The 25,019-nt window shown below is 39.5% G+C and overlaps 1 protein-coding gene across 1 annotated transcript; it reads right to left on the reverse strand.

The window, feature by feature from the left end:
* Nucleotides 1-13,922: 13,922 nt before the first annotated feature.
* On the reverse strand, nucleotides 13,923-17,441 carry POLR1F (RNA polymerase I subunit F). Its single transcript, XM_082479556.1, has 4 exons — nucleotides 17,187-17,441; nucleotides 16,878-17,019; nucleotides 15,515-15,723; nucleotides 13,923-14,377 (listed from the first exon to the last, which is right to left on the reverse strand). The coding sequence occupies exons 1-4, from the start codon at nucleotides 17,402-17,404 to the stop codon at nucleotides 13,987-13,989; spliced, it is 960 nt and encodes a 319-aa protein (XP_082335682.1). The 5' UTR covers nucleotides 17,405-17,441; the 3' UTR covers nucleotides 13,923-13,986.
* Nucleotides 17,442-25,019: the final 7,578 nt, after the last annotated feature.

Raw genomic sequence — 25,019 nt, forward strand, 5'->3', positions numbered from 1 at the left:
GAAAGCTGTATGAGACATGATGTTGAGAAGTCAGCCAGAGATCAAACCATAACTTCTTTTGCACTCAGTACATGGAAATAACCAGGAAGTTATTCTGAGAGAAAGCGGAGCATCAGAAAAGTTTGTCAAAGAGTACGGCTTGGTGACACAGGGAGGAAAAACAGGAATTTTTTTTCTGATGTGTATTTGAACTAATTTTAAATAAAATGACATAATTTTGTGAAAAGAAAGTTCCCCTTTACCAAAGTCCAACTTTCTCCAAAAGCAAGCACTTCAGCAAAAGAATACGCCATCTGTTACTATGTAGGAATAAAGGGCCTCGTGTTACATCAGAAGAGGGACAGCAGATTCTTTTTTGTGCTGAGCTTTTTAACGGCTTGACGCTGCCAATTACACATTCCTAAGGGAGAACAGAGATATTTTCTACTTCTCAGGAGAATGATTTCATTGGGCTACCCTCCCAACATCTTCAAATAGGGAACCATAACACACTGACTCTTTACGGTCTCCATCTGCCCCCAATGAGAATTACACTACCTGTTAGAGAGCAGTTGACTCTTGGTACCTTCTAATGAAGATCATGGCCATTTTCCTCTATCCGCTGGATCCTCAGGGGTGCAATCTTGGGTTTGACCTAAAAATTTGCTATTTAGGCTCTTGTGATCTCAGACAGCACCATTGTTATTCATGCATGATCAGTTATAAGGAATGGAGAATATAAAACCCGATTTTCTTATGTAAATACATTTGTTATTTATGAAAAGGAACAGGAAAAGCGTACAAAGCAAAAGTTTGGTAGATTTAGACTGTAAATTCAGAAAATGGAAAAGGCTTCTCTTGCAGAAAAAGTTGGTAGTTAGAACTAGCAAAATAAATTGGAGGATTTTGAAGAGATGTTTACTCAGTTATGCATAGAGATAAAAAACTCTTTAAGTCTAAAAAAGAAATTTAAATAAGCTGGCTTCCATGACCGTTTGTTTCTACCTCCGGTAACTGACTGAAGACCTTAAGTCTATTTTGTAATATTAAAATTCAGTGCTGTTAAGAGACTGTAATGAAGGAACAAGGAGAAGAGGCAACCTGGTGTTCACAGGTGAAAATGAACAATAAAAATGTACCTGCTGGGATTCTGGGTTTTATTTCAGTAGCCCCACTACTCTATGGCAAAAAAAATCCTATTGACCTGATCAAGACTAGACTTTCAACCTTGGCTTCTAAAAGGAAGAAATAATTTTAAAGAAATAACAGAGGCACTGCGCCAAGTGCACATTAAATACAGATGGGGATTCCCATTTAACTTCTGCTTCAGCTGCAGAAACCAGGCGTTCGTGATTAGAAAAGCAAAGGAAATCTGTGATTCTTTGAAGACTGCAAGGAATAGGATTAATTTGTGGGGGTCATGTTGAGAAAAATAGAGTGACAGAAAGAGCACCTAGCGGACGGGACCAAAAACGAGAGCTGGGGATGGTGCTAACTCCTGAAGCACAGATGAACCGATAAAAAGAAAGCTGAGAAACAGTTCTAGAAGAAAGCCGTTATACAATAAATCAATTATAACATGTTGTGCTCTAAACAACAATTTTAAAGCTTAGTAGGATGAGAAAAAAAGTATAACATGTATCACTGTCAAACCCTCCTAAAGCTAACACTCACTGCCTCACAAAGCTGGGGCGATGTCCGAGGTGTGGTATCCTTGCACCCCGGATGCTTGTATGTGTGCTACCCTCTGACTTACCCTGAAAGCCTGCCCTTGGCCTGCTCCAGGTAAGAACCTTCCTTAAAATTATCAAAATTCTCAAAAATGAGTTTTGCCTCATCCAGCTCCTGTCTCAGGAGTAGCTGATAATGACTGGAACATGATGAAATATAATTTGTGTTTGTGAGACATACGTGTTTAGCATGATATGAAGAAGGACACCAAAGGGCCAGCTCCCCTCCCAGTTCATGACAGTTCTAACATTTTCTTTCTTTGTTTTTGTTTTTGTTTTTTTTTTTTTTAATTATTTCAGAATTGTAATTAATCTGGACTAGACTCAATTCTTGGGAAGCATACATTTCTCCAGCTACAATCGTGCTTTGAACTGAAATGGGGTGTACACGTACACCTCTAGCCCATGGAGAGCAAAGCTGGGGTTCAGGCTGGATGGGGGCAGCAGCACACCCCAACAGTCCCCTGACTGATCTTCCACGGCAGGATCCAGCTGGCGGAGCACGTGGCAGAGCCCCTGGCATAGCCATAAATTACCTACAGTGTGTGTGACTATGATTAGCTGTTTGACTTCTCGTTAAGCAACACTTACAATATCTGTAGGCGCACAGTAAGCAGTTTGGAATCGCTGATTGCACTCTGATTTATGAGGGGTGGTGGAGAGGGATGAAGAGAGACACGAATCTTGTTACTCTTACTGCAGCTTGGAAATGGGTAGCAAAACTTAACTCACGAGGACACTAAACAGGAATTTAGTTGTCACCCCACAATGAGTACATTTGGGGCTTACCTTTTACTTATTTTTTTTTTTTTACAGTAATTAATGCACTATTTCTTTTACTAGTTTCAGCTAGAAATAAGAGTATCAAAAGAGTAAATATCAAATATCAGAATAAGAGTATCAAAATAGGGAAAAAAGGCTCTCCAGATCACATTTTTTTACTATCCAGCCTAAGCAAAACCAATACTGATAAGCGTAAGTTCAAAACACAATTCAGATTCGTGAGATTTCCAGACCAAACAAGGTTAAATGTCCTTGGAAGAAGTTCAGCTGTAGATCTGCATTTTGGACACGTGTCTCTTCGTAACTTCCAAACTGCTGGACACTTGCTCTTCATTTCTTTCTCAAATGATGTTTCCAGATCAACAAACTTATCCTTCCCTGGGATCAGTCACTTCCTAAGTCTTGCCATTTAGAACGCAACCCTTTTTCTGTCTGTTTTATGACAACGAGTAACTCTCTGTGCTTCAGCTCTGTATTAATCTTCTGAGAATGTTATTTATTTTACAGTATTGGCACAGCAGGAGACTTTCCTCTGGTTTTGACGAGGGCCCCTGGAGACAGCTGACATACCACTAGCACAGTGCCAAAATAACACTGTAGGATGGTCAGTCTTAATTATTAAGATAACAGCATTTCTTTTTCTTCTGATACTGATCAGATTGATAAGTTATGTTATGAAGAGCAGACTGAGATCAAAGTTTTACTCTCCTGTAACCTCCCAACCATCCCCTCCTAACTGTCTCGGTTTCAGGCCTTCAGCAGAATTCCTGCTATTCCCCACCTTGGCCTTGCTGCGTAGTGCTATGAATCATACTACATAAATTGCACAGACACACAAAACTAAGGATTTACTTTATTTGCCACTTAAACGATATTTTAGTCCTGATCTCACAAACAGTCTGTTAATTTCATATTGAACTAGTGAGAATACTACTCTCCTTACAGTTTGTGTGCAAAGCTTTTCCAATTACAAAATCTGCCAACTTGAAGGGAAAAAAGTGGCTTGGATTAAATTTTGTACCTGAAAACAAATAAACGTTGCCAATTTGTTAGCATTAAAGACTTTTTACAGAAAGACATTTTAATTATTTTTTTTCCCAAAATGTATTGTTGGTGTTTCAAAACTAAGAGCAGATGAAACAGCTCAGTGGTGAAAGGCACTTTTTAGTAAGAGTAGCAGAATGAAAGTCTTTAAGCATGGATGGTATCTGTCAAAGAGAAGCTTCTGTTTTCTAGAGTTTTAATAAGCGGAGTTGCATGAACATTGGTCTCACATTGATTGTTTTTCTTGATAGGGTCCTACAGTAATTTTACTATCCCATCCCACAGGGTTTTAACATCCCATCCCACAGAAAGCACTATGAACCTCTTCCATAGTTCAGTGCACAATTCCATTATATCCCATTAGCTGTCTTTCATAGCAGACTTATTCAATGCTGTCTCTAAAGTTATTAATTAGTCTTTTTATATTTGAGATTTTAGAGAATCCCCTTAATTCCACTCTCTAGTTAACCTTAAAAAAATCATGCAATTCCTACACTAAGTCAATGGATACTTTCATGACTAAGCCTGAAGCAATCTGAGCCAGATCCACATCCACTCCACAGCACAGACATACCACGAGCATAGTCACGTATTCTATCATCACCAGTATTCACACACACGGCAGAGCCTTACTGATGGTTTTGAGTCCCCACGCTCACAAGGCTGAAATCCCTCTCAAAGACAAATCCCCACAACCATTCCACAAGCAGAGCTCAGTTTGCTCTCATAACGTAACTCATTACTACATGTGAAGATTTTGTTATCCACCTTTTCTGCAAGATTCTAACGGTTACGTTGCCTACATGTAAAACACATGGATTTATGTTCAGATGGGAACATCACTTAACGTGCTAAGCAGGATTAAGACGCCTTTTAACCTTCCCAGTGAAACTCTACAGACAAACACTTAAGACACCCTTATCCAGAACAAGGACAAGCATAACTTCAGTTCAGTGCAGTCGAGTAGGTTATGGTCTCAACTGCCAGGACAGTTTCTGAGTATCTTGTGACTGATATAGTGCAGAGGGCTAAAGGTGTAATCTGATGTCACCCTTTTTACATTAATATAATTCAAGTGTGTCTACAGGTGGCATTGTCACAGTACAGCAGCCTATGTGGGTTGGCAGTACGCAGACGAATTCCCCCACTTCCAAATCACTCTTTAAAATCTTAATTCCGGGTCTTACATCAGCCATTGACACTTGACATGATCAACACTGACCTTTTGATGATTAACAGTGGCCTTATGTGAAAACTAAAATGCCTTGATGAACTGAAGACTAGCGTGGACTTTTCAGCCTCTTTGTCCCATGTAAGCAAAGGAGAACAGATTAGTATACAGCAAACCCCAAAAAACAGAGAAGCCTGAATAAACACAAAATAATTACACGTTGTAACAAAAACACGAGTGCGGTAAAGACAAAATCCAGTTGTTTCCTCAGCACCAGAGCTAAGGATGCCTCCTTTTTCATCCTCGCGTCCCTAATAAGGTGCAAAGTTCTGCCTGAAGCTTTTCCCACTGCCATGGAGCCCACAGAGGGGTTAGGGCTCACCACAGTTGAACTTGGGTCACTTTTTCTTCAAACAGGGAACTAATAATTTCTCTTCTCTTCCTAATGACTGTTTTCCATGAAACTTATAGGAATTCCGTACTTCACCTAAGTAGACAGAAGCCCGCAACACTGGCCGATAGCTAAACTTTTTCTAAAGAAGGACAAAGAAAGGCATCTACACATCCCATCATTTGCATGAGCTTGTATTCACAGCAGGGCCACATAAGCCTCTTTTCCTATACAACCAAATTAAGGAAAGAATCTGGAATATGAACAGCGAAAAACTGGATGACCACATGTATTAACTGCACTTTGAGATATATGAAAACTAGAAAATAAACTAAGACGGTCACAGCAGCCACTGTATATACAAAAGTTTTGATGCTGAAATAGAGAACACACAAGTTCTGTTTGTCTCTTCCAGTCTTATTTCAGTTAGCTCACTAGCCCTCTCTGTTGTGGCTGTATTATACTTCATCCTGCTAAAATATTTAAATTAAAAAAAAAAAAAAACAGCTCTACCTATTAGTTCATTTTCCACCTAAATAAACAAGTTTTCTTTACAGTCAACTGTAATACAGAAGTACCCTACTACATCACAAGGAAGGGAATGAAATAAGTCTGCTGGCTCTCGCTGACTTTATTAATTTAAAAGAGGCGTTATGAAAGTAGTCCAAGGCTGGAACAGCAGCAATCAAAAAGTACAACAAAGTGCAGAAGTGTCCTTTGTCATTCAGAACCTTTTGTGTTCCTGACAGGGAACTTTGTAATTGCTCCAGTAGCGCAGCACTAATAGAAAGCTAAAAAGCTTACCAGAAACTTCCTCTCGTCAAATACAAGTTCACAGAAGTTTTGAGTTCTTTAGATGACAGTTGTGGTGAAAAAGCCTGACAGAAGAAGCAATACTCCACCGTGTGGCATAGCGTGAGAACAGGCAGAACCCTGCCGCAAGCCTGACTGTTCCAAGTCCTACATTGATTTGACATATAAAGTCTAAATTCATAGTGAATCAGAGTATTTTTCTTGGAATCATATTCTGACACATTTTAAAAAAAAAAAAATCATTCATTTTCACCAGATTATGAACTGGGAAAAACCTTTTGGTTCTTTATCTAACACTGTATTTCAGATACTTCTTATGGTATACTTCTCTACTTGAAATGACTAGATGAACATTTTAAATATCTTATGTCACACTTCCAAAAACTAGTGAAGCATTTGGAATAGACTGATAACATTTGGACTAGAAATGTCTTCTGGAGAGAAGAGAGAAATTTCTTTAAAGTCTTCTAATTTTCTCCTATTCTTAGGAAAGATTTTGAAATTTCCAGAATTTCCTTAAACTGAAATTTTACCCTTTGTACTCTGGTTTTATGAAGAAATTCCCAGCTTTTTTTCCTTTTTTTTTTCTTTTTTTTTCAAATCCTTCTCTCTTAGTCAGTTTTCCATAAAATTAATTGAATTTTCTTAGATCATTTCCCAAAGTGTAGTCCAGTAAAGAAACAAAAAAGCCTAACCATAAATAATTGCAATCATTAAAAAAAAAAAAAAAACAAAAACAAAAACCCAAAACCTGAAGTATCAGAATTCTCTGTACTCAAGTTTTCCTAACCACTAGAAATATCTAAAGAATAGGTTTCGTTCAGTGGCGAGAAAAAAAACAGCATCACCAAACTAAAAGTGCTACAGAAAATGAAATTACTTATCTTTCCTTTGTTACATTTATCATTATAGAATTAGAAGTGTTCAACAGAAAAATGGTGAAACAATCCTTCACCAAGTTTTCACATAATATTTATGATATGAAGAAGTGCTGCTTGTAACTACGGTCTCTTGCTGGTGGTGTTGAGGTGCCTTGCTGCATTGCAACCTGAACGTGTTTGACTGCAACCTACCTCAAGCCCAGTGAGAACTCTCAGAGCAAGACCTTGCAGAGATATTCAGTCTGGTTTTTCTCTTTACATCCACGGTTACTATTTGGTGAAAAATTAGCAATCTTTTTTTTTTTTTTTTCTTCATGAAAGAGATCTGTTTTATTGATGGTATTTCAATTGAGTCCAGTTTGTTAACATCTTTTAACTGTCTTTTCTTTCAAGTGTAAGTCAGAAGTTTGAATGTCTGTCTCACAAATACAGTAATTACTCTTCTATTTCTAAGACTTGTTCATAAAATGAGAAAACAGCCTTTGGGGAATTTGTTTTGCCTGCGAAAAGACATTTGCTGCACTTAATTAATAGGAAGATAAAAAGTTATTTGCAAGAGCTTGTCCTCACATTCGTCATCATAATACTGCACAACCACAGAGTTACAGAACAAACACAAATCAGGAATGAATAAGATGATGCTGGGCTCTATTTTGGGATCGTTCCTGGCAATGTTTTTGCAAACCAGGCATTGAAATGAGATGGAAGTAACCACAATACAAATTACTGCAGAAGTAATCTGTGAGTATCTGCATATTTTGGTAAGTACTTTATAAACACTATTCTGGTAAAAATATGAATTTGCAAATACGCTTAAATCTACAGTACATGCACACTTTTCTCTACTTCAGAAACTTTACAACTCTCCATAATATCATTCACTTGGCGCAAGGAAACTAAAGGGTCAAGTTTAACCAATGTCTACCCTAAATGAAAAAAGATGAATTTTGAAATTACACATGTGAAACCAGAATTATCTTCTCTCTGAGAAAACTAGGAAAACATGGGATTCAGTAATAACAGACATAAAGTAGGATGCTTATGCTAAATTTAATTTAACATTGAGAAAATCACAGCAAAACAAGTTATCAGCGCATCCCATTCATCATCAGTGCAGACTGTTCCATGTACTTATTTTTAGCCACAATATATGGAATTTCTTTGAAAGGCAGAGGTCCTCAACTGCTCCTCTGTGTAGAATGTAGATACTCCAGAGGTGAACGTGTGCCCCTCTTCACAAAGCCACAAGCTAACATAGACAGACTCCATGAAGAAACTGCAAATACCTACACCATCTGTGCACTTTCTGTTTTGTTGCTGGGCTTTGGGGTTAGTTTTTTTTTTTTTCCCAGCAGGGAGACAGATAGCTGTCCTTCTAGGAAAATGCTTCAAAAAAATGGTCATCTTTGAGGCCATGAAGAGCTGACCAAATCTCTGTAGAAAAAAAAAAAAAAAAGAGTCTTCAAGCACGAATATAATAGACCGGCATTATCCGTAAAGAGGGTCACTGGTTTGTTATCTGAAACGAAAAAGGAGCTGATGCAAAAATGTAACAGTGCTCCTAGACTACATCTCACTTCTCCTGATGTTGATATTAATGATTACTGATGCAGCGTAAATTTGTTTTTCTTTTTAGTCCAGCTTTTAAATGTTGGTTTGGCAAATCCATACAGACTTTTTAATTTATCCATACCCTAACGCTTTTATTATGAAAAAATAAAAGCATAGACTGCGTCTTCACACTCAGTAACAAACAAGCCTGAACAGTTGACTTTATCAAGGCCAGCTGTAGCCCAGTCCAACTCTCCTTGAAAACAAGACGACGCTGACTTCAGCCAGCTTCATGATTGAGTTTTTCCAGTGTTGTTTTGACAAAATGCTTTCCGTCAGATCTGGGACTGTACTTGCAGAGCCTGCATCTCACTAACCGCTATGCTCCCGAGTCTTCAGCAGAAGCTGTGTGTGCTGTGTATGTATGTATCACAATGAGGCCATGCCCACTGATCACAGCTTCGAAGACAGAACTGCAATACTATTTCTGAACACAACCTTAATTGCAACTCAGTCAAGGTATTTGACAAAGAACTGCTTCTTTCGGCGTCCAAACTTCTAGTGGATCAACCATGCCTAACGTGAGCTTCTAAACAACACGTTGACTGACAGACTGGCTCTTACCAGAGCTTCTTAAACACATGGTTCTCCTCAATCAATTTGTGCAGCACAGTGAAATCCTGCTTTTGGATGAGGCCTCACGTTTCAGGTGTAGTAAGAATATTCCTAGAGAAGTCCCCATACACCAGAGGCACCAATGAAAGAAAGCATAAAGAAGCAGCACAGAGGATAAGGAGCAATAGTCAGGTGTATCTTGGTACCTGCACTCTTAATAAGTATCATATAGCTTTAGACACCAAAGGTCACAAAACAACCTTCTAGTCACATGAAATACGCTAAAATAATCCATACAACACGAAAGTATTGATAATGAGTTTTGTACCAAAATTCTTTCCTCTATTCATAAGGTTTCTTTGCTATGTACTAAGAACTTCTACAGTTCATTCACCTTCTGTACAGCAAGTTCATTTTAGCTGTTTCTGTAGATAGATTTCTCAAAGAAGTCTTTGTCAAGTTGAACTGTCTCTGGCCGAAATAGACATGTTCTAGCAGCAATAATACACTGTAGACATATTAGTTTGGGAGATCATCTGTGTATTCAATGTCTCAGAGCAGGGGTCCTTTAAAAGGTCTGGAGGATAGGTAAAGTGGGAAAGCTAAAGCTCATTCCTTCTTACCCATCTTTACTTGGGACAGTTGGCTCTAGGGGAACTTGAATCTGGTCAATTGAATGACTTGCTACAAGACTTACAGCTGAATTTAAGCCAGCTTAGTTATGCATAAAGTCATGATGAAGCACACAAAAATAATGATCTGTGTCTGTAAAAAACGGGCAATGTTGGAGAAGCGCGAAGTTTGATTTTGAGACTCTTATTTTTGTTCACATGAATCCAGAAGACAAAGTATCTTTTCTCTAAGCCTATTGGATACTGGAGTTCTTCAGGCTTTATTGAAATTACAGAATTTCTGAAAGCTAAATAGCAGAGTAGAATCAACATTATGGTAAGAAAAATATATGCCTTATTAGAATGAAACTATTTCAGTCCTTTCATAGCCAGACCTAATAATCCTGAGAGCATCAGATCACATAACGTCTTCATAGGTATATGGAAAAAAAAAATACAACTCTAACAGTTTGGGTATGTAAGTAACCCCATGCTTTTTACAGCAAAGATCTGTACTGTCCGAGGGCTATCAGAGGTTGGGATGCTTCCAAAGGCAAATTGTTTATTCAGAGGCAGATCCGATCAAGGCTCATGTTTTCCAAAAGGCAGCTAGCTTATTTCGGCTCTTTAAAAACTCCTTTCCCCAGTGCTCATCCCTTGGGCTGTTTGGGCTGCATATTTTAAGCAGCAGAAAACTGCCAAGTCAAAAGCAAAGAATTCGTTTCCAAGAGAAGCAAGGAAAAGACAAAGAGCAAAAGTTAACACTGCAGATCATTGCAAGCTTCATACAGCACAAAACAATTGTTTTAATGAGAACTAAAAATACTTTCTTCTTGCTCTTCTGCCAAAGGCAGGCAATACACTGAGAAATATGTTTGCAGGATCAAAATATTTATAATACTACAAAGAAGTAGCCCCTGCTTCCGAAACTTATAGCTGGTTATGTTGGAACTATATTTTTCAAAATACAGACAAAAGATTATCGACCACAAGCAGAAGTGAATATTGGCTTTGTTGCCAATTTAAATGTTAAAACATGAAAAAAAAACAGCATATGTTTTCTCTAGATCACCTGATTGTTACCTTGGTGTAACTATCAATTTCATTATAGGACAAAATACAATTTTACTTTCTAAGCTGCTCTTCACTATGTGACAGAAATGAGTTGTACTAGAATGCATTCTGAAAAAAAAAAAAAGCAAACAGAATGGCCTTGCAAACAAATATGAAGTCACCTGGCCTCACTGGAAGCTTTACAAATGTTTGTTCTCTATACTCAAAAATCTTGGCTCAACTCAAAACTCAATACAACTCTTCATTTGTAGTCCAGGGTAACACAGAAAGCTAAACATTTATAAGGATCAAACTTCATAGAAACTTCTACGCAGTGTCAAGTTCAGCTTCTTTTCTTTGTTCATTTCAAGCATCGGAAAATCTTACTTTTTTTTTAAGGGGAAAAAAAACAAAGGAAAGCGGTTTAAAGTCATGAATAGAGTGACAATTCACTTTTGAAAATCCAAGTTTTCTGGCCATATTTAGCTAATGCCCAAACAGTGTCTACAGCAACATCAACAGCGCAGCTGTGAGGCTGCCAATACTGGCTCCATCTGTGAAAAGCACTTTTCTTCAAGCCTTTTCTTCAATTTTCCCCTTCCAAAGACACCAAACAGGAAAAAAACGCCAACTGCTTCATACAATTGTTAGGCAATGGAATCCACGATTTTATTTTTTAGTGCAGATGCTATCTGCATATTAACCTAGCAAGAATTTAATGTAACAATATTTGCAATTTGGAGCAAGAACTTGTTCAGCAATCGTAAATTGTCAGTTCCTGCATTTAATTTATTTTTTAATTGCTCTATTCTGTTGTAAACCAAGAAAGAAAACCAAACAAATGATACAAAACGGTGACGGCTACACTTGCATTCCAAAAAAAATCCTGCCTTTAAATAAGGCCCAAAACATCAGGCTTTTAGAAAATTTGCTTAATACTGTCAAAAAGCCAGTTTGCATAGTTTGTTAAATTATAGTAGATGATTCTTTTTCAGTAAGAGAATGGTAAAGCAGCAAAAGTGGGAAAAGAGCATTCAAAGTGCTGAAGAGCATTTATACTATCTGTTACTTGATTCATTAGTTGCAACTTCAGTTCTTCCCCGCAGAACGTCTCTCTTCTCTCCACGCTGATGAAAAGCTGAAACAGAGCAAGACAAAACCCTTGGTGCTGCAAGCTGGTTCTAGGAACTGGTGGGGCTTAGCTCCTGCCGCAGTCACCAAGTGGGTCTGCTGGAGATGTGTTTCCCTCCCCTAAAAGGGAAAGTGAGCTATAATGATTATTAAGTACTAGCAGATGAAGTCATGACTGTTACAGTCTTTGGTCCACCTACAATAGCAACTGCCTCCATCCTTCTCTTCCCATAGGCATCAACAAAAAATGCCATTCTCCTCTCCGATATATCCCCCATACCTACCCAACTTCTTCCCCCTACATCAATTTCTTTAAAAAAAAAAAAAAAAAAAGAGGGAGGGAAGATCTAACAGTTAATTTCTGACTGTAAATTATGTCCCAACCTTCAGCCTGTCCTGTGTATTTGAAGTTTAAGCACGTTAGGGTGGGACTTTTTGTGTTACTCTCTGCAACACTTAACTGCCCTCAGTTGACGTTGTAGCGTGCTGTAACAAACACGTTACAAACATTAACTGACTTCTCAGGTTTTGCCACACTACAGGAAGAATGGACAGCGTCCATGAAACTGTATGTAGTTAAGGTTTCAGCATTGTCACACGTAGAAACACAACTGGGACAATTCACGTTCATCTCAGGACTGTCCAGAAATTGGTTTCAAGATCAAGTACACTGAAGTTTCTGCTGCCCTTAAACAGCTATTTAAGCTTACCTTTATAGGTCTTCAAAACGTCTTAACTTTAAAATGCCTATGACATACTGCCGTGCCACCAAGCCTGGAAGACAGAAACTCAGAAGTGTCTTGGTAAGTTTGGAGCTTTAAAGTTACATAAAAGACATTAATACAGCACAAAGTGAGCCCTAAAACAAGTATTGTCACACTTTAAATGCAGAACATGTTCAATGTGAACGGATAAGTTTTTAGGCACTATATATAAATCTAGTAAAGTGAGCTAATAGCATCAGCACAATCACTAGAGCAAAATGTTTTGTCACCTAAGAGCGGACAAATGAACAGCAAGTTTCCACATACACGCTGTTTACTTGCAAGGCTTCCAATGAGCTGGTTATGTCTTCTTGTAATAGGTAAATCAATACGAAAGTAATCATTGCCTCCTACCTTGGTTAAAGACACAGCCTAGACTATGTCACACTACAGTTCTCCCCAGAACTCATCACAATAGGAAAGAGCTGCAACCAAAAGTACTGATATTCAAAAAATTATCAGACACATACATGAAGAAAATTAGTTCTTAATAAAGGTACATTTGTTAACATTTGACTGTCGTTTTCCTATTGTCAGAACTTTCCACTAACGTCAATTCCAACAGTTCAGAAAATACTGACAGCAGCTACCTGCTATGCTAGACAGCAGTGTTTGAAAGTTACAACTAGAACAAAAAGTTGGGAGTTGCGCTTTAGCTTTTTTAAAAAAACCCCAAACACCAGAAAACTGAAGTGAATGCGCTTGATGCAAATAAATGAACTTTTATCAAAATATGTTCCATTACCAACTGCTTTATCAGCCTATCTCAGTGGTATTCTAACCTGTAAGTGGTGCTTCATTACACCAGGTTACATTAATCTTCTCCTGTCTTCCCCGCTTGCTCAGATTTAACTGATCATACTGTTTTTCCTAGAATACCGCAAAAGGTGTTTGGAAAGATCCAAGACACTAGAGTTTGCTTAACCTTTAGGTCAGGCAGCAGAGTCTCATTCACAGGCATTCATGGCTCCCTACTATAATTAAAAAAAAAAACCAAAACAACAAACAAACCAAACACAACATAATCTCTTCTCAACCCCTGGGAATTCAAGTGTATCTCCCAGAACCCCAAAGGTAAGCCTTATCTATTCTTATAAAATCAAGACACTGAGCAGCACAGACGGAATTAGAGTAGCAAAGACCATAACTAGCTACTGGTTAATGCGTGGAAATGGGAAGCAGACACAGAGGTGATGTACATGTTCCTGTAATTATGTTGCACTGTTCTTCCATGCCTTATTTTCCCATAAATAAAACAGGCAAATATTACTTCCGTTCCATTTCTTCTATCACTTCTTCAAAAGCTCCTGCCTTTAAAGCTGCTGGTGCACGTATGCACACAAACATCATCCCACCTAGCAGAGCAGATTGTGTAGTAAAGAAATATACATATGCATTTTGAAAACAGAATTTTATTGGAAGCTTATCAAAACCGTCTGAAATCTTGTTCAGGAAAGGCACTTCAGACTTTAGTGCCTTTTCTTTTTAGCTTTGGGTTCTTGGGACAGCTGAGATAATTCAGTTTCTTCGATTTCATCGCAATGCTTTCTTTTCTTTTTCTTTGACTTTTTATGGTCACTTTGATAACCACTGGAGTCACTGGTAGGCAATACATGTTCTTGTTCTTGCTTATGCTTTTTCTTTTTCTTCTTCTTCTTTTTATCATCACATAATCCATTCACAGCATCAACACTTTGCTCTTCTGCATTTTCCCTCCCAGCGTTATCCATCTCACCTAGAGGCTCCCCTGTGACATTGTCTCCCCCAGAGTCATTCAAGCCATTTTCCTGGTGGTCAAGCTTTTGAATTTCATCTCCATTTGTACTGTCAGTGACAGCCTCAGATTGTTTGGGTCGCATGCTGTAAAGAAATATACAAAATAAGCTGAAGTAGAGACATCTAAGTGCACCTCACACAGTGAAATATCGCAATTTGCGAACACAGTATTTACACCAATAAGACAAGCATTTGCTAAAAACAACAACAATTGGAGAACATTATACTCTAGTTACAGACAATCATAAAGCCAGATTAATACTTTCAGGGTAATTTCTATTACCTGACTAGCTTCCTTCTTACCAAACAATCAATATTCTCTTTCAAATCTTAGCCTAAATTTCTTCTCTAAAATGCTGTACAGACCATTTTGATGTTTCCTCTTTTCTTGTACTCCTTCATCCACTAATTTATAATTATACATTGTGTAGTGAAGCTTTTTTTTTTTTTTAAAGTTATTCACAAACATGCACAGCCAACAGCCTGTTCAATCATACATAAGATACTGCTGGTTTTACCGAGCAATTGCCTTGCTGAAGTCTATAGTTAAAACAAAAGAGATGCCAGAAAAGTTAAAAAGAGAAGAAAAAAAAAATAACCAAAAAACCCAGCAGGTACCTTGCAACCAAGAGCACTGGAGAAAATTTATAGGAAGACAAATATGGAAAGAATGCAGTTAAAAACCATGGAGGAGGAGATATCCCCAGAGGCACTGAGGACAAAATCATTACATTTCATTGTACGCTCACTGAAACAATCCAGAACATCCTTCCAGGTTAACAAAGAAAAGCAAAAGAAAAAATGTTATGATTTTTTCAGTAGTAGTACAGTGTGTGTGTGTGTAAACAGCACTGTAAACATTGTGTTCAGGAACTGGAGTGTTTTCTCTTCAAAAGCCTATACACATTCATAAACAGAGCTACTCTAGACATTTGGGGTTGCTGTTTTGAACACGTATTATTTATGCAATCAAGAGTTCATAGGTCAGCACACTCAGATTTTTAAAGCTCAAAAAAATCTACTTTTATTTTTCCAGAGAAAGCTTCCATGCAAGTCCTTAACACTAGAAAGTTTAGTTTAAGACAACTAACACAGGTTATATATAGACATGGGTTTGTGTAAAAATAAGAAAGCTTAAAGATTAAGATGTTAATCCAAATACTTTAGCTTTTAACAAACCCATTAAAAGAGTTAAAGATATTCTCTAGTAGGGCACAATACCTGCTTTTAGTGAGTCCTCCTCGAATGAAGAACACCCCAGCTGCATCAGAATCCAAGTGCAATACTCGAAATTTCAGTTCATCCCCTATTTTTAACCCCAGCTCTTGCCACTGCACAATCGACATTTGTTCAGGTTTAGGGATAGAAGCATTGAAGCATCCATGTATCAGGCAGCCAATATGACTAGGGGCCACTTTATTAATTATACCCTGAAAAAGAAAAAGAATGTCATATGAAGCTATAGTTAAGATCACCCCTTTAAACGCATACACGATATATAGTTCCCTCTATGGACATTTTTCAACAAGTCTTTAGTTGCACAGGTTACAAAGTCAGTTTATTTAGCAAATTAAGCTAACTCTTCTTCACCAAAACTAAAGCTATTCCTATACACTCTTCATACAATTCCTCCCAAAATAGAAATGAACCTGTATCTGGCAAGAGAAAGAAAGTCAAAACATGGGATTTAGCCACAGCGAGTACCCGAATAGAACAGGTAACTCCTCACACTACAGCCATGAACTTTGCTTTAAAGCCATTTTAAGTCTGACTTACTTGCCTAAAATGGCCTTCATGCTGGAACAGCATAATTTAGCAGCTAAAGATACAGATGACACATAAAAAGCTTTTAAGTACTCCATTCAGTGGGTGTCTGACACATTTGCACATCAAACGTTATTCACCTTTGTTATTCCCAGGGATGAATGGAAGACACTGAGGGCGTTTCCATTCTCTTCCTAGCATGAGGACACATTAATTTCTTAATCACATTTAGAAAGATACAAACTGTGCTGTCAAAGGTATGGCACAACAACGAATGGAAGCCAACTCTCAACTTATTTTTCCCACAAGTACTAAAGCTTGGTGTTAACAAGCTTAAAGCTGTTCTGTGAGCCACACATTTCCTTTTACTGAAAGGCAGGCTTCAACTTGGTGTACTGCTCTTGTACTTGAAGGAAAGAGACTCAGGAGAACATTGTTGACACTCCTGTCACTATGAAATAAGAACAAACACACCTGTTTGAGAATTACCTGCTCTTCAGAAAGAAGTATCGATATAAACGATCTACAAAATTATGATACAGTATTTAATAATATGTAATCCTTATGAGGCAATATTCAATAATATATGAATATTATATATAATAACAAATATAGGGACAGTATAGACAGATGAAAACAAAACCTACTACTACAAATTGCTAATAAGCTACTGTAAACTACACATAAATGAATAAACTACCAATACAAACTAAAATATAACTCCACCTAAGTCCCAAACCTCTGCTGACGATAGAGATATGCCAAGCCGTGATTACTGGATTAACAAAACGCCCCGTGAGACATCAACGCGTCCACATACCACAAGCTTTTTCCCTTTCTTGGGGCTGAAGATGATGAAGTCCGCCTCGATGTTCAGGTGGATGAATCCTTGGTCGTCGTAAATGTCCCCGAGCTCGCCCACCACTTTGATGTTGTCATAAGCCACCGGCACACCCTGAAGGCTGGAAGGAGAAGGGGACACACGCACCGTTAGCTCTTAGGCCGGAGACAGCCACCACCGGGGGTCCGGGGGGGGGCTCCCCCCGGCGGCGGTGGGCCCAGCCGGCGGGGCGGTCCCCCCAGGCGGAACGAGGCCTCCCCCCGAGCCGAGCCCCGTCCCCGGCCGTACCTTTCCGAGTAGCGCAGGAGCTCGTTGTCCAGCTGGGCGCGGATGCCGGTGCGTTTGCGGCCCAGGTAGCGCGGCGCCAGCGCGACGTGCCGGCGGTGCGGCGCCACCACCAGGCACGAGTAGCGCCGCCCCACCAGGCCGCGGGCCACGGCGAAGGAAGGGATAGCGGCGGCGGGCAGCGCGGGGGCGAGCGGCGGCGGATCCCCCGCCACGGCCATGCTGCGGGCGGGCACCAGCGAGGCCACACGGGCAGCGGCGGCGGCACCTACTGCACACGCCGCGGCGCGCAGAGATGGCGTCACGCGGGGCGGGGGCGCGGAATGGCGGCGTGCCGGCCGCGGGGAGTGACGCACTTCCGCGTGCGGGCGGCGGGCAATGACAGGGCGCCGGTTGGGGCTACGGCCTGGTCGTAGCGGGGCCCCGGTGCGATGGGTCCCTCACCGGCGCCGGGCCCGGGGCAGGTGGGGGAGCCGCCCCGAGCAACCGCGTTGTTTGTTTTAGGTGTGAGGGTAACCCGGGCTTGTGGCTGTCCCGGGGGTCGCGGCCCCTCGGGTTCCTGCTGGCCCCCTGCGCCAGCGTTCCCTCTCCGCCGCAGCCCTGGGCCCGCGGGGTGGGCTGTGGTAGCAGCTGGAAGCCGGGGTTGGACTCTGTAATGCGCCTGTACGATCTCTTGCACACCACTTACTGCCTCTTCAGGCTCTACCTCTGTCATCAACATCAGTTATTTTCTGTTTTCATCTGATTTTGCATCTAATGACCCCCCCCTCCCCCCCCCCCCATGCATCCAATTGCCCCATGAACGGAAATTGGAGATTTGGTAGACAAAAGTGCGTTATAATGCCATTCTGAATTTAAATCGAACATTTGGTGAAGAAGACAAAAAACACGATGTCAAATTACCTTAAATAGTGTTCTTCATATATGGCAATTTTAAAAATACAGAATTTGTTTTCTGTTGCTAGGTCCTGGGTCTAATTTGTGCATGTAATGAGAAATTTCGCAACAATTTTATTAACCGCATACCAAAAGATAGAAGGAGAAGAAAGATGAAACTTAATAAAAGGGATGCAGGTACACTGTACACTGCAATGACCTACAAAGTGAGCCACAGCTATCACAAAAAAAAAAATCTTGTTCTCTTGTAACCAATGGAACTTGTGGCTGATTAATGAAGACTTTGTCGAGAAAAGTCAGGCTTTATGAAAGCACAGAGTTGCACAGTATTGCTTTAAGATTTAAATTTAACCTGATTTAACTGAACTGCTGCAAAACGTTGAAAATATATTCTTTGATTTAAATCTCATTTATATCAGCTTAGCTTGTTTTAGTAAATGTACTCTGTCAAACTGATTAAGTCCACATGGGGAGTTATAACTTTCTGATACATCAATTTTATTAAAAGTTTTAACATTTCTTTATGCTGTGGAGGCCTTAGAAACACTGTTGTTCTATAAAAACAAGCCTTACATCAGATGACAGAAATCCTTGAACTCCCTATAAAATGTTAAGTGATGCAAAAGCCTTTGAAATTACTCAAATACTATATCACCAGAAGGTTTTCTTTGACTGAACGTGCTGTGAAGACAGGACATTGTTAGTTTTCACAGGTAAAACAATCTGTATAATTTGCAGTACTTTACTGCAAGTTAAGTTAGATTAGAGTGAAAGAACTGACAAAAAAGGTTTTCAGATGTCAGACTGAATTTGCAAAATTGAAAGAGAAAATATCTTGAACTACTGTAATCTGTATTCTCTTGTGACTTTAATCCTCCGAGTTATTTAATGTCTTTTGAAATTAATTGTATGTTATACACTCTCAGCTTTCTGGAAGAAATATCTGTATTTTTTATTTCATTTATTCAGATCATATTTAATCCTTGCAATGTGCTTTCAATCTGGGTTAAAGACTTTATACAATAACTGCATCCACTTCTATTCCTAAATGAAATATACATTTTATAACTGTTATTTATGAGTGGATTTAGTTTGCAATGAGAACATACAATGCACTAAGGGTTACACACAACTTTATCCAGGATAATAAAAAGCTAACTCTGCTGGTTAAATAAAACCTCCAAATAAGATGGAAAGGCAGCATGAAAAAAAATGTGGACTTTTGTCTTTCTGCCTTTAGGCAGGTTGGACAAGACGGTGCCAGAAGGGCTCCCCCCCTCTGCTCCTGCAGCAATCCAGGGTTATCCCCATGGACTTCTGTCCCCAGAAGACTCCTTACTTGTGTGTGCCGTACCCTGCAGCATGCAGCACATGCCCTTTCTTGCAGCCTACTGGAAGGGTCACTCTGACAGGCTGCAAAAATTTTTTTGCTGGGTATCAGGCACTCTAAACTGAAAACCTACAGCAAAATAATAATGCCTTAAAGCCTATAGATACGATATGAGGCCTACAGCAGGCTGGGCTAAACCCTAACCTATGTGGACAAAGCCAGTAGTCTTTAAGGAGAGTTATGTTTTAGCATCCATGCTGCCACTTGGCCTGGAAGCCAAGATTCACTCCCCAACCCCAGTGGGGCTGTGGTCACGCATAGGTATTTTAGTTGAGATCAGGTCTGCGCTTTCTAATTGAATCTCCATTTATCTCTGGTGCTGTGGTTTGTTTTTCATTGCAAAGTGCTCTTGGGTCTTCCAGCTTTCCTTTCAGGCTAAAGGAATCTGGAGATGAACTTTAAATCGTAATGGTCACTAAGTGTATGGGGTCAGGCCAGAGCTAATTCAAAATAGCGTCCTTGAAAGCCTTTTAGTGTAGATACATGGTCCCAGCAGCAGCTTTTTTTCTCTGTGAGTCCACACCTGTCAGGTGACACTGCTTGCTGATGCAACATAGCCTATCTGGATAAAAAGCAGCATTGTCTTGCAGTTTCCTAGAGACTTCAGACCCATCATATGACCTGAACTTTCATTATCTGATTGTAAAAGGTGTCCTGACAAAAGAGAGGAACCTCAATCCAACTGCCATCTCCCCCAGTCACAGTTCAGTTCTTAAAACCGCCTGGACTGTGACACTTAAATCCTGATATCCCCACATCCATTTCTTGTGTTCTTTTTTTTTCCCTGGTTGTATATCCGCTTTTCACTTCTTGATGTTAGCGTTCAGTCTCAGCTGACCTTTTAGCAGCACTGACTGCAGTGAGCCTGTGTCCAAAGAGGTGGCTAAAATCAATGTCTAAAACAGCACAGCATTGGTATGTTTGCCAAGTCTCACAGTGGCTGATAAAACTGAGCTGAGCCTGTTTTTTCTCTGGCGGTCAGGTTGCCAGTAACAATCAGCACCAAAACCAAAAGCTGCATTTTCAATCACTGCCGTTCTTTTCCTTTCTGTTTTATCTGTGTTTGTCTTGTTTTCTCTTTATGGAAAGAAGGCCAGGCTCCACTAAGGAGACTCATTAACAGCCACATATCCAGCACGTCTCAGCTGATCTTTTCTCTTATTCCCATACAGTCATTGCCATCTTCAGTCCAGGTTTCTGAACTGACATGGTAAGTTGGGTAGAAGCCTTGTCCAGCTGCCCATTCATGCTCTTTTGTGGCAACTGCAGCTCATTCATTCAGAGGGCAGCCTCCATCCAGCACTAAAATCCTAGAAGTGTTGGCTGCAATGGAATATACTGCATCTCGTGCAGAGTGGAGGAGTGCCCGTGGCACTTTGCTGGAGTAGAAGATACATCCCCTCTTTGGGCCATGTGCTCAAAGGACTTGGCGCATTCTGAAAATGAATCCATTCCAGGTTCCTCATCACACAACTCGTGCTCTATAAGAAAAGAGAAATGAAGAAATGTCTCACAGTTACAAAGAAAGGGTGGATACAGTAGAAAACTCAAGCTTAGATTTTATTTTTTTCCAAATATTTTGGCTGGCTTCACATTTCTCATGAAGTATCATAAAAAACTACAGTATTTTTAATGACAATTGTTGCTGTGGTACTTAAAATGAGGAATCAGTACTCAATCAGTTTTGCTTGAAGTTGTATTGTATGGTAATAGGTTTGTTTCAATGTCTTTGACTCTCTTTCCAAACAGAGACTAATCCTAGCGTGTTTGGTCAGTGAGAATTAAGCATGTAAATGACATTGAGGGCGGCCCTAAATATGGAATTCTGTTAGGCTAGTTTTGTAAAGTTTTTTTGAGAGAGCCACCGTTCAATTACATATAAAATCCATCAGGATTAACTAACGTTACAATAGTTACTGTAGTAAAAACTCATTTGACTGGAAATGTGAGAGGAATTAAGTTATTATTCTCAGACAAAAATCTAATTTGAGCAGATAAGGGATAATAAGATCAATACTGTTTTTTCTATAACAAAGACATTGACTGAAGAAGGTAGATACTCCTGGCAGTGTATCAGGCATCTCTGTGTCCCTGGGTTTGTACATAAAGAAAATGTACCAAATGCTGAAAATCCACCAGATGGCACACTAAAGCCTTGATACTGAAAAATGCTATCATCCAAGAGAAGGATAGTAACTGCGTAGCAGGCTGAAAATTTAAAGTGCATATGCAGGCTGAGCTTTGTTTTGTCAGTGATTATTAGGTCAGTCTTTAATAGCTAGGAAATTACTTAGAGAAACATTAAGGGAAAGAAATGGGATAAGACAGCAATTATGTTAATTATTTTCCAGCTAATAATTTGTCTCAATTTGTAGTGACATTTATGAGTATTATGGTTTAACCCTATCTGGCAACTAAGCACCACGCAGCCGCTCATTCACTCCCACCCCCGGTGGGATGGGGGAGAGAATCAGAAGAGTAAAAGTGAGAAAACGCGTGGGTTGAGATAAAGACAGTTTAATAGGTAAAGCAAAAGCCGCGCACACAAGCAAAGCAAAACAAAACAAGGAATTCATTTGCTGCTTCCCATTGGCGGGGAGGTACTCAGCCATCTCCAGGAAATCAGGGCTCCATCACACAGAATGGTTACTTGGGAAGACAAACATCGTAACTCCAAACATCTCCCTCTTCCTCATTCTTCCCCTGACTGTTATGGCTGAACACAATGACATATAGTATGGGATATCCCTTTGATCAGTTGGGGTCAGCTGTTCCAGCTTCTTGTGCACCCCCAGTTTGCTCACTGGTGGGGCAGTGTGAGGAGCAGAGAAGGCCTCGATGCTGTGTAAGCACTGCTCAGCAATTATGAAAACATCCCCGTGTTATCAACACTGTTTCCAGCAGAAATCCAAAACACAGCCCCATACTAGCTACTGTGAAGAAAATTAACTCTATCTCACCCAAAACCAGCACAATGATGTCTGGGATGGACATCTCCTAACAGTAGGGGACTGGCTAGATTTGCCTTTGGCCCTTCATTCTCCAAGTAAGTTGCTGCCTGCTAGGAAACGGCTGATACGGCTGGCCATCTGTATGGCCACTGATGAATCACTCTTCTGGAGATAACACATCTCCTCCATAAATATATTACTGAAAGAACTTTATCCAAGTAGCTCCCTGGCATTACATCTGTGGAAACGAGAACCTGCTGTAGGATGGCTGGTGCTGGCTGTGGTGCCCCTCTCCAGCTTTGCTGGTGTTTGAAGGCGTAGTTTCAATGGTGGAAACATCATGACCTGTGGAGTTCTGGCTGTTCATCTGATGCTGAGTATGTCCTCCGTGTTTCCAAACGGTGAGTGAAGTGTGTTCTGATAATGGCTGAAAGTAGAGTAAATCATGTGAGAATGTGACTTTTCCAAGTATACAAGGGGGGATGTTGCCACAGAAAAAAAGGGAAGGAAGCAGCCTAGGCCAACGTAAAGAATAGCAAGACCTTTCTACAGCATTGTAAGTGCTTCTAATGAACTATGCTAACAAATGAGATGGATGCACATGTTTTAAATGGGGTAAATGAGGTATCGCTTAACAATCTGGCTGTATTATTTTGCTGTTCATACTCTGAGAAACTTCAAGCAACCCTTTACTCCAACTTTTTAAAAATTGCCAGGAAAGACAGGAATTAAGGATCCCCAGGGGATTACCTCCAGAAAAGCCAGCTGTTATTAATTTTAAGAGTAGAAAATGTCTTTTTGCCATCCTGGTTTATGACTCCTGCACTTCTTCAAGATACTACAGAAGACAAAATAATCTTCTTGTTCTACTAGTTCTCTTTTTTTGTGTGTGTTTGTATCATGTTTAAACACGTAAATAATTGTGAAGACATTTATAATGAAATGAAGAACATTCAGACATTTAGATCTAAATCCTTGCTCAGACAAAACTCTAGAAATTATATAGGTTTTGCTGAGGCACAGAAATTTTTAACTTACGGTGCTATTCCCAATTTTACATCTCTTACATCTCTTACATCTCTTATTTTTTTTTTAATGGAAAACTGTGTAATCCTTCTGGCCTGGAGACCAGGTCCCTAATGTGAGGAGTTTGCCATTTAACAGAGATACAAAGTAACCACCCAGTTGAATGAAAGATACTTGATTATAACTGCTAGGCTGCTTTCAAACTAAAGGCCCAGCCCTGGAATCTGATTTTTGCAAGTGAGTTTCAGGAGGTTTGACATTTGAGAAGTGTTAAAAACAAGGATGAGGGATTCAGTTATGCGGATATTCTTTTTCTTTTCATCTACAGACTTTAACAGGTAGATTATCACCTGTATGTATCGTTACAAATTATTCTGTTTTCTTTTGTCTGTATTCTCTTCTGCAGTTAAAGGTATATGCTTTTCTATCGAAAGCCCGGAAAAACTGAAGCCTTTATCGAAATGTAATGTAAATGAGAGACAATTCTTTCTTGAGGTTCGAAAGTGTGATTAGTTTTTGTCTTGTGACTATATGGTTTTGTTTTGGATCAAATGTGGACTTGTTAGGATATCATTGAAAAAGTTATCCTCATTGTATTTCCAGCCTACAAGAATGAAAAAAAAAAAAAAAAAAAAAAAGAACCTCAAATCTGATGGGAATTCTGTTCTCATATTGTAAACCAAAGAGGGTGAGTAAGCATCATAACATTTGGCTGGTTATTCTGTTTATTCTCCAAAAATACTGACATTCCTGTTCCAGGAATATCCTTTGTTAACTGAAAGATAATCTTTTAAATATTTTGAATCAGTATGTGATACATAAAGATCTGCCTAAATGATGAAGAAATTCTTCCTCAATCTCTCCTTAAAAGTGAGCATTAAAAAAACGCCATCTGTGTAAAACAATTCCAGATTTACTATTTTTCTGTGGCCCTTCTCAGGCAGTGTATACTACTTCAGAAAATCTTTAATGTCATTGATTTTTTTAGAAGAGCTGAGCCTTTGACTACCAATGGCAGCAATATCTATCTTCAGGCAAAGAAAGGGTAGTAGTCATTACTCTGAGTGGATACCGAAGAGCTCGATGTTACCACTTGCGTTCGAGTAGAGCAGCTCTAGGTGCTGAAGCAAATGCACCTGCAGTAGTTTAGGTCATCTCCAATGTACTGTGCCGATAGTAGCTCTCATCTTGAAAACTATTTGAGTGTCGTCACCTCTGAGTGATTCAATGCTAGGTATTGCTTGATGCCTGAATGCTATCTCTGAATGACAGGGCCTAAGAACAGACCTAGCATAATTTTTAGGCAATTGCCAGGTTGTCCTAGTTTAAAGAGAAAATATTCCGTTCTCGCTTAACTTCCTGCTGAGTTCATGGTTTAGTTTGGCAGCTTACAGGGTTCTCATTGAACTGGTTCAACTTGTTATCATCACATCCATCCACCCACGTATAAAAATCCCAAGATAACATAAGTGATGGTTATAGTAAAACAAACCAAAAAAATTAAAAACAAAAAAAAAAACCCCAAAACAGCCAACCACCCAACAACCAAAGCAAAACAAAACATGACAATCA

Source organism: Vanellus vanellus (assembly GCF_965231255.1).
Source record: "Vanellus vanellus genome assembly, chromosome: 2".
Classification (NCBI taxonomy): Eukaryota; Metazoa; Chordata; class Aves; order Charadriiformes; family Charadriidae; genus Vanellus; species Vanellus vanellus.